Source organism: Astyanax mexicanus, chromosome 1 (assembly GCF_023375975.1).
Source record: "Astyanax mexicanus isolate ESR-SI-001 chromosome 1, AstMex3_surface, whole genome shotgun sequence".
NCBI lineage: Eukaryota > Metazoa > Chordata > Actinopteri > Characiformes > Acestrorhamphidae > Astyanax > Astyanax mexicanus.
Window position 1 is genome coordinate 58,003,457 of NC_064408.1, and position 10,709 is coordinate 58,014,165.

Genomic DNA, 10,709 nt, shown 5'->3' on the forward strand with positions numbered 1-10,709 from the left:
GTGTGTATTATTATTAAATGTTTTAATACTGGTACAACTATAAACCTGAGATATATGTTCTTTGGTTAATGTATTGCCGCACTTCTCTATGGGTTCCTATAGATGCAATCAGTAATTAAGTGTTTTACATACTGGGCCATTTCTCGGTTTACCCTTCCACCATGACTTAAACAGTGTTAAAAAAAAATTGAAAAGGCTCATGACTAAGCATCAGGAAATGTATGTATATTCATTATTTATATTATCAGAACTGATTCAAAACAAAAGCAAACCAAAGCCATTTCGAGAGACTTCAAGTGGTACATTTTAATGAACAGAATGATAAAAAGATGCTAATATAAAGGCAAAGGTCTCAGTCTGAATCTCAGATTTTTCCCTGCTCCTAATGGAGAGCATGTCATGTATCATTAAATGATGGCCTCAACACCTGGGAAGAGTTATATGCCTGTAAAGACAACCATCTGAGATTCAGACCATATGAGTCCAGTACATTTCTTTGACATTTCATGATACATTTAAAATGCACCAACCTAATTCAACAATAGGTTCAATTCTTGCTAATTTCTTTATTGCTAATTAAAACACTTTAATAAGATGCAGTCATATCTGTCCAAAAAGTGGCTGTGTTTAAAAAGACATTCGACCCCCAAAATGAGTAACTGAGCCTGATTCAAAAGGTGCTTGGCATTTTAATAATATCATCTAAAATACCTTATAGAAATGTGTGCTATAAACCCCATGAGGTATATAATTGTTTTCAAAGATTAACATTTTCTATATTTGAAAAGCTTTCAAATGTTACATTTACTTTCAGATCTCCTAAATAGAAAAAAATAATAATTTTATTCACGTATATCAACTGAACATTTGGCACAAATAATATAATGGTCGTTTTCACAGTACAAGTATTGCACCAGAAAGTTATTTGCCAAGTCTATAGGACATTAAAACAGTGGAAATCACACAGATGTGAAGCATACATAATTCATGCTCACATACCCATACAGTACAAGACTGATATGTGCCAAAAGGCAAAGATACATTTGGTTTTTGCAGATATGTATACAAAAAAAATGAATACAAGAGGTAGCAACTTAACCACATCAATAATAAATGGGTGTTGCACGTTTAAAAAAAAAAAAAAAACTCAACACAACTCATTCCCTTCAAACAGCTTTATAAAAAATTATTCCAATGTAGAAAAATGATACATTCTTGAGCGCATGATATCAAAATTCTCACTCACTATAAATCTCTCAAAATTGCTGTTTTTATTTGAATGGGGAGAGCTTGTCAAGTTCATTCCTGCAGCAATATGACATCCACGTTGTCGTGAACTCCTTGCAGTAAGAGTTCCCCCTCAAACATGATGACCTTCTTTCGCTTGGCTGCTTTCAATGTTCCGACAAGCGCCTCGAAGAGGTTGGCACACTTGTCGTCACTGAACAGGACTCCAAATTTGACGCTGGTCTTGCCATCTGAGTCTGTAAAAGAGTGAGGTTTAGTGATTTCCTATAGTTTTTTTAAATGCCTGGAAAAGAGGTGATCTTGTAGACAGCATGTCAGCATGTTGCCATTTTACCAAAATGTACTTTTCTGCATTAAACCTGACACAAAACCAATATCATGACAGACTTTTAGACTTTTCAAAGTGTGGTTCAACCAGCTATTGCTGAATGACTGTTCTTGATGCAGTTCTGTCTGAGGCCTAAATAAAATGATGACCAGACAAACATGAAATATCTTGGGTTCATACTGTCTGTAATTAATAAAATGAAAGTAAATGTAAGAAACACTTTTTTATTTGCATTGTCTATACTATCACAATCTAACACTTTTCTGATTTGGGATTGTAGTATAGGTAAAAGGTTTGAATACTTGTAAGCTACATTATCCTCTTAGCTTCCGAGCAAACAGAACAAAGTAAACCTCAAACAAATACAGCTACATATCAGCTGAGCTCCCTTTAATCCCTTTAAATTATTATTGAGTTGAGAACATAAGAATATATATTGTATTGTCTACTATACAATATCATTTACATAAACTTTGGGCATGGTTGTATCCTCCTGGCTTTTCAGTGCTAATCATACATTGGTATTTTATAAGGAAGCATATAAATCACAATTCTGACTCTGAACTGCAAACAAGTTGTTAAAGTGAAAGTTATGACAGAGGGAGTGGCAGCCCAATGCTATGACTTGCAAAAACAATTTGCCCATGGAGGAAAAGTAGGCCATATATGAATTGGCTGTCGAAAACAACCTCCGGGCTCAGTCAGAACTGACAAGACATGTCTTAAAGATGCAGCAAAGTACATCCTCTTGAGAATTATGCTGTACGATCACCAGATTACCTGCCGACTGCAGGCTTTAAGTAATCAATGTGTAGCAATTAACTTACCTACAAGTTACCCCATAGATTCTTTGATGTGACACAAATCAGTTTTTAAACAAAACGGTCAGTAATAGAAGGAGTGAACTCTTACTTTTGCTGCCAAGCCGACGAATCTCTTCTACAAGAAGTGTTACTTCGTGTTCCACATTCATTTTTTCAACTGAAAAAAAAGAAAATTAATTTTAGTGGATTTATGATCACAAAAATACTTTAAAACGATATTCAGAAATTTCAAGATCTTTTTTTACCTTAGTAGTTTTTAAACTATATTTTTACTTTTATCAAACAAATGATACAGCAATTAATCCAGTTTAAAGGTTTTTTCACTCAATTCAGTGTCACTAATTAATTATTATTTTGTTTGGTATTTGTGTCTAACTAGTAAAATATCAGTTGTAACAAACTTTCAGTTAAATTTTAAGGGAAAAATACGGGTCAGAAAATAGTTGTTCTGGAACATAAAACCCATCATTTAAACTTAAAAATTAAAAAAATGTACAACGAAAAAAAAAAAATAACAAATTAATATTAATCAAACATTTTAACAAAATAAACCACTAAAACTAGTTGATTAAACTGCTTTTTATTTTAGAGAAATGCCTGCTTTTAGAAGACCTCAGGATTGGGACAGTTCTGTACATTGATCTGAGTAATATATTTTTACTATCTATAAGAAAATACTCTGTTCCTTTAACTATTTTCACATTTCACCTTATTGCAACACAGTATTCCTACAACCGGTTTGGTTTATTGACACTTAATTTCGTTAAATGAAATAACATTGTTTGTGATAGAATTTAACAAATCCATGCATTGTTTGTGTTTGTCTAGGAGAAATCCGTACAAACACTTTGTTTTTCTTTTCGTTTAGCAGGAAATCCCATTCTGACAAATCTGAAGTATAGGCATAAGAATGTCTAAGATTTTGGGAGTGGCCTAGTCAAAGTCTGTTTAAGGTGCTGCGGCATGATCTTAAACAGGCTGTTCATGCTCAAAATTAAAACAATTCACAATTCAATAATATATATATACAATAATACTATACAATAGAGGTGTGCCAAAAAATCGATTCACATAAGAATCTTGATTCTCATTTACTACGATTCAGAATCGATTTAAAATGTCCCAAAATCGATTCTGAGGGGCGGGTTTTAGACTGATTTTGGGCTGGGTATTTTTGTTGGACCTGGCAACCCTGGGGATAGCGCTTGTCCTTTCAAACGGAGATCTTCCAGACACACACAGAGCGTAGGTGTTTGAGAATCACCGGTAAGATGGCAGAACAAGCACTATATTACCTTAGATTAACGTGTAGTTTCAATGTTTTATGGCAGAATGCTTCATAACAAGCATAAAAAAGATCGCTAGTAGTTAGTTTCAGTAACTGTTAGCTAGCTAACTAGCTAACTTTCCAGTTCCACCTTAAATAACGCTACAGGTGGCAGCGGGCTGCAGCATTTAAGGCGGAACGGAAAAATAACAATAAGCTAATCAGAGCTAATTTCAGCTCCTCATCACAGAGGAATTAAGGAATGGACAATATGAATTAATTTCTCCACCTCCTGCCCCCTTTCTGAAGAAATACAACGACCTTAAAGTTAACTAGTTAATCAGCAGCTGCTCCTGAACTTTAGCGCTCCACTGCTATCATCACATCAGCCCAGCAGCGTCACCTACACACCACCGCTAGTAGCCTGGTAATAAAGCAGTGTTATTTATTATTTATTTATTGTTCATTAACGTCATTGTGATATCCCAGTGATTCCTCTGTCACTGAGGACCCACATTCCTGCACATTTTATTGTTTTTGTAACACATTACTTGCTCCAGGACCAGTGTATATTATGGAGGGTTTTTTTTTCAATAAGATTCATAAGCCAGAAGCAGAAATTTTTATAATTCAAATCGTTTTGAATCAAAAATCGATTTTGAATCGAATCGTGGCCCCCAAAATCGGAATCGAATCGAATCGTGAGATAGTAAACGATTCCCACCCCTACTATACAATAGCACTAGTAGTAGTCTATAAAATCTGCTGCTACTGGTGCAATTTCTTTACTTGTCAACATAGTGACAAATATAAATATAGTCCACCCTAGATTATAGGCATTTGCCTGATATTAGCAGAAATTCTGTATTGAATATCAGAAGTATAGACAAAATCCAGTTCTACAAAAGAAAATCTAGCCACAATTAGCTGTGCAATGTGGCATTTGTTAGTTTCTTCTATTGTGGGGCAGCACAGTTTTATTTACTGCTGATTTTATGTAAAGAGCTTCATTGTTTATTTTAAAACTCAGTGTTCTTTAACAATAATAATAGATCATTCAGTAGTGATTTTACTCTTGGCAACAATATCAGTTTCCTGTAATCTGAAATATCCTACAGCCAGAAGAAAAGCACGAACAGAGCACCTTTTGGCTTCAGTACAAACAACTCCACCAGCCCCCTGCAGTACAGTCAGGGAACAGCAGCTGTAGATGGAGGTGTCTGCTGTGTTCATCAGGCGGTGATGAGAGAGACTGAATGGAATTTAAGTACTTAACCCCTCTGCATGGGGGGGGCTGTAGACTACTGATAAAACCAGCTTTGCTTCTCAGTAAATTTAACACAGTTTTTACCTACAACAGTGTAAAAAGTGTGATCCACTGAATTCTGTTTGGGGTCTATTAATTTCAGAGAATGAAGACATTGAGAGAGCACAGTCCTCTTTAGTAAAGTTGAGTGTTGGGAGGAGCCCTTCACTCCCCACAGATCAGCACAGATCTGAGAGGCAGGGAACGGCAGTAACACGGGTTTAATGTGCGGGCAGTGTTCAGGGCGCTGTATCAGCCCGCAGATCGTCGAGGGTTAGTGTGTAGTGCAGTGTGTGTGTGTGGAGCTGCGGCGGAGCGGGAACCGCGGGGACAAAGCTGCAGCACTGTACCGGCTTTATCGTGCACATGACCGAAGATTAGCTCCCAACGCGGAAGTTGACCCGGGTTTCAGCGTTTTTAAACACACAGAGGGAAATAAACGCCGGTTAAAGGCGAATAACATTTAAATTTGACGCTCTGTTAATAAACAGGCGTTTGTAAGTGTGAACAGACTCAGCGGAGGACCCGTAAAGCCGGGTTTTACACACACACAGCGCGGGCGAACACCGGCGCTCCCCTGTAGCCCGGCGGCTCATCTCCTCTGGAGCTCAATCTGATCCTCACTACCGACCGCACCGCACCGCGGAACAGCGGGGGACAGCTGAACGCACTCACCTCTCCGCGGGGCTTCTCTCCGGCCGCTGCTGCTGATCTCAACACTGAGGCTGGGCTGACTCTCACCGACACCACAGACCAGCACCATACATGGAAATGAGCGTGACGTCACGAACACCCCTGGATCAGCAGCTCTGCTCCAGAGGACTGTCTGAGTACAGACTACCTCATACACCCTCTAACCAGCACCATAGTATCTTTACTGATAGTAGACCAACACCAGCAGAATACCAAACCATCACTGATCATCAGTAACTTTTTCATTTCATTTGTAAATCAAGGGAGCAGAGTCTGGAGGAAGAGTGGAGAGGAACACAGTTCGAGCTGCTTGAGGTCTAGTGTGAAGTTTCCACAATCAGTGATGGTTTGGAGAGAAATGTCATCTGCTGGTGTTGATCCACTGTGTTTTATCAAGTCCAAAATCAGGCAGTACAGTGTTTTCCGGGAAGTCTTGCAGCACTTCATGCTTTCCTTTGCTGACAACTTTTGTGCAGATGTGGATTTCATTTTCCAGCAGGACTTGGCACACTTCCCACACTGCCAAAATTACCAATTGGTCTTATATAATATTCTAATTTTCTGAGACACTAATTTTTGGATTGTCACGGGCTGTAAGCCATAACCATTAACAATAAAAGACATAAACGCTTAACATAGATCACTCTCAGTTTAATACATCTATATAATATATAAGTTTCACATTTTGAAATAAAGTAACTTTTCAATAATATTAAACATTTTTGAGATGCACAAGTATAAGCATATACGCATGTTTTTTTAACCGCCAGATGGCGCAGTGTACCGTCAGATTACTCTTCAGAATGTGAATCTCTTTCATTTACCGTGTATATCAGGGGTGTCAAACTCATTTTGGCCGAGGGCCACATTGGCATATTGGCTGTCCTCCGAGGGCCAGATGTAACTTATAAATGTAATAAAATGTAACCAAATGTAATATATGTAAATGAATGTAATTACTCCTTAATGTTAAATAACTCTCAATATATTATTTATTCAATCAAATATTACAGTTGCATGGAAAAAATGTTTGCTTGTTGCTCTATTAACATAAATCCTTTTAATTTGTCATGTCATGAAACTCCATCAATCAAGAACCAAACTATTCAAGTGAATAGAAATGACATCAAGTTATATTAACTTTGAAATTATTAACTGAAATAAGGCTTAATAAATATAAAATCAAAAATTGTGAGCTGTTAAGAACATAGCATTTCCTCAGATTTAGCAGTTCCTCATCCAACCACTAGTGGGAGCTGCAGCAGCAGCACCACAAGTCCGCAGTCTTTACTGAGTCAGAGCTACAGCCCAGCCACGGGCTACAGGGCTCAGCTCAGCCAGTCTGGAGCGTTTTTAAAAATTTTAAGTTCTTCTGTGTATGAAATAAAGATTTTTGTAACCGAATAATACAGCTCTCTACAGTTCATCTTTCAGCCCAATCAGCTAACAGCAGCCGTTTAGAGCATGAGTCACTGCTGGGATTACATTATAAACAGGTCAGTTATCGCGCTGCTAACCTCAGGATGTTTATAACTACGGAGTTTAGTGGACACACCACGGCTGCAAGGTTAGACTGCTGAAGGCTACTGAAGACTATTAAAGGCTATTGGAGGTTATTGAAAGGGTTATTGAGGGCAGAAATTAGTAAAGGCTGGTTAGATAAGTGATTCACGTCCTCGTACTTTGCTGCGGTGAAACTGCAACTAGCGCTGTCCCAGTGATGTTTATTAACGTCATTAAAACAGATTTTTTCAGCTATTGTCTTATAAATATTTACACAGAACTTATATCTCTCCTAAAAAGCGTTTATTTTGGTCAGTAACACTCTTCGTAACACAAAAGGCATACCGGTCTTTCGCCTTGAAGCACAGCCGTCCGTCTGCATCAACTTCTCTTTTTCTGGACATTATGGGATAAACATTTATATGTCTCAATTCCACCCGCGAAGTTACACCTTCCGTCCGGCAGGGTTTCCACATCAATGACTACACTGCCGTGTAGTGGCAGTAAGCCGTAACTTTGCGGGTAATACAATCGACAAGCATTGTGGGAAATGTATTTTTTGGTCAAAGAACGCTTCTGACTTATTTATTATAGACACTAAGATCTTACAAGCTCTCGCGTGCCACATAAAAAGACGTGGCGGGCCACATTTGGCCCGCGGGCCTTGTGTTTGACACATGTGGTGTATATTAAGGAATTTGTATTGGCGGAACATCCACGTGTATGTCATGAAACACATTAAACAGCCCAGACAGGAAGAACACAGACTATTTAGAGTATTAAAGTAAGCTAGAAAGCTACAGATGAATGTATTGTAGGCATTGGCATTGGATTTGTCCCCCCCAAAAATAAAATAGTTTCGCTCAGATCAGCTGTACTATTAATGAGGAGACAGGTGACCGCTGAGTAAATGGGAAATCTCTTAATGCCAATCACGAAGCCAATAATCTCCGCTGTGAGATTAAGCAGCGCGATCGGGATGCAGCAAATGATTTTAAACCAGATATGGATATACAGCAATTTTTCTAACAGAAAGGTAACGGTAGGCTAACCATGTAAACCATGTAAACTGCTATGTTTCTGATAGCTGGTTAAAATGCTCAAACCAACTCTTTGCTTAATAAAATACAGCCTGTGACAGTCAGTTAGCTTAACTTTGGAATTAGTTTAGTTTAAGAAAAAACAAAACTATATAGCCTAATGTTCAGCTTACCCTGTACCTGATCAGCTAATAACTATTTAATTTTCATTCATTTAGGTAACTAGTCAGCTAGAAGCTGGATGGAGATAATAGCTAGAATTTAGTACAACACTGGGTAATGTTGGTAGTATAAAGCCGTTTCTTAACCCTGATCCCTGCCCTTAAATTTGTTTTCCACCAGATCCAACTGATTAGCTAATAAACAGTCATTTACTGAGTGTACCTGTTAAAATCTCTTAGCCCCCTATGGATCCTAAATTAATCATGTTTGTCCAGCAGTGTATTAGACACATCATACCATCACTTACTTTATTATGTGCATTTAAAGCAGAGAAAGCTCTACAATATGCAGAACAGTGGGAATATGCAGTAGAATATGTAAGAACAGGGTTAAGAAACACTGATCTAACCTGACTTCTGTTCATTTGTAGTTTACAGTAAGAACACATGTCCTGACGTCTAACGTTTATATTAACTTCTGACAAAAATCCCTATGAAACGTAAAGTTACATTCTTTTTCATAAAGGGACACCATGATAAGAAGTGCTTTCAGTAGAAACAATTATAAGTGCGGGACACAATGCTACTCAGTTTGGAGAAAATGTAAATATACAACATACAATACATAATTAATAATAATATTAATCAAATCTGTTATATTATTTTAAATATTAGGTGATAACTGATCAGTTTTTGTCATATGTATATAATTCAGACCTTTCACGTATCATTTTTTCTAGCAACAATAAATGTAATGTGGAGTAACCTGTTTAGGTTGTAAAATCACCTTTACTTGGATGTAACTAATAATAAACAGAATACAGAAAAAAATAATTATTTGGGATTAAAAATAATTCTGCAAATGTTTTTTCTGGGAAACTATAGGGTGGGCTTTGGTTCATAATAGCAAATGTGTCCCCCCCAATATCAAACCCGCTCCTACGCCCTTGATTGTAGGTAACAGGCAACAGTGTGTTTTCGTGTTATTATTTACAGTTTTTCTCAATTGGTTTGGCTCATTTCTTGAAACTGAGATGACATTCCTATAACTATAAGGTAAATTGGCCAGACTTACAGTTCTTCACAACACCTCAGATAACCAGCAAAATGTCATATGTCTCCGAAAATGTTCATTTTTGCTTCAAAATGAAGTCCCTCTCCCATATAAATAGTCAGAACCATAAAAATGGCATAGATCCTCTTAGTTGCTTTGGTACATTTTCATTCATTTCGTCCTCCTGTTAAAATAAACTGGATGGTGCAGCACAGCTACATGGATCCTCATCACTGCTCATATCGCTCCAAAAACAGTTTATCCATGTGTAAAAACTAATTTCCTTTCTCATCAGTGGCCCCAAAATGCATTGTCCCTTTGGCATTGTGTAAGTACTGCAAGTCAAAATGCTTAGATGTTTTGTCTTTATGGCAGAGGTCTAGCTAAAGGAATACAATTTTCACACCACACACACTGCACTCATTCTGCTGAGGAAATTGTAACTATTTTATTTACAAATACATCTTTACACATTACTGTAGTTAGAAAAGAAAAAAAATACTAAGGAAAATGTATCAAATATACTATGTATACAAAAACCTGCAAAAACAAAAAATACATTACAGGATGTAAAAAAAAAAAAAAAACAGTCAAGCATCACAAATGCAATACAGTAACATTCTGACTACTCTGTGTCACTCCCCTCTCTCTCCTGGTCATCTTCCTGGCCATCCATCCGCTGCTGTCTTTTTGTTCATAAATTCACTGATCGCCTGTTATATCATCACAGGACTAGCATCAAAGTACTAGCACCAGGCCAAGCTGTATATATACAGCAATGCCAGCATTCAAAATCATAGACCACACCTGTCAGGTAACAAATTTATGGATTGGTCACCTGTAATGTGGGACACTCCTCCTCGTCAAAACCTGCTTTTACCTGTTACCTACTCACCTGATTGTCATGAATTTATAAAATGTTCCAAAATATGTGTTCTGTATTCTATTACAATTTCTTAACTCATTTTGACAATTGAGCAGACTATTCTGCAGATGATGACTTATACGATGAAATTGTGCTGACATGTTTTAGAGAGAACAATCATTACACTGAGAACCAACCAATTGGAATAGATCAACAAGATGCATTCTTTTGGAAAATGTACTAAATGTAGGATGATTGTGTTAAGTGTAGGCTACTTGTACATAACCATTTGCAAAGATGTACTGAGTGCTTGAAACATGTACAAAGCATTTGAAATGTGATGAAAGCAATAAGAAATGCCATTCTGTTATGAGGAACCGCAAGTTAGTTTGGGGATTTGTCCAAGTTATTTTGAAAATG

The 10,709-nt window shown here is 37.2% G+C and overlaps 1 protein-coding gene across 1 annotated transcript; it reads right to left on the reverse strand.

The window, feature by feature from the left end:
• Positions 1–280: 280 nt before the first annotated feature.
• Positions 281–5,757, reverse strand: abracl (ABRA C-terminal like). Its single transcript, XM_007245446.4, has 3 exons — positions 5,649–5,757; positions 2,489–2,557; positions 281–1,484 (listed from the first exon to the last, which is right to left on the reverse strand). The coding sequence occupies exons 1-3, from the start codon at positions 5,734–5,736 to the stop codon at positions 1,300–1,302; spliced, it is 342 nt and encodes a 113-aa protein (XP_007245508.1). The 5' UTR covers positions 5,737–5,757; the 3' UTR covers positions 281–1,299.
• Positions 5,758–10,709: the final 4,952 nt, after the last annotated feature.

Bases quoted from the DNA above. Each gene is read 5' to 3' on its own strand.
- abracl (XM_007245446.4), bottom strand. From the start codon at position 5,736: ATGGTGCTGGTCTGTGGTGTCGGTGAGAGTCAGCCCAGCCTCAGTGTT. The intron at 2,558-5,648 runs GTGAGTGCGTTC...CTTTTTTTTCAG, and splicing joins GAGAGAAGCCCCGCGGAGAG to TTGAAAAAATGAATGTGGAA. The intron at 1,485-2,488 runs GTAAGAGTTCAC...ACTCTTTTACAG, and splicing joins TCGTCGGCTTGGCAGCAAAA to ACTCAGATGGCAAGACCAGC.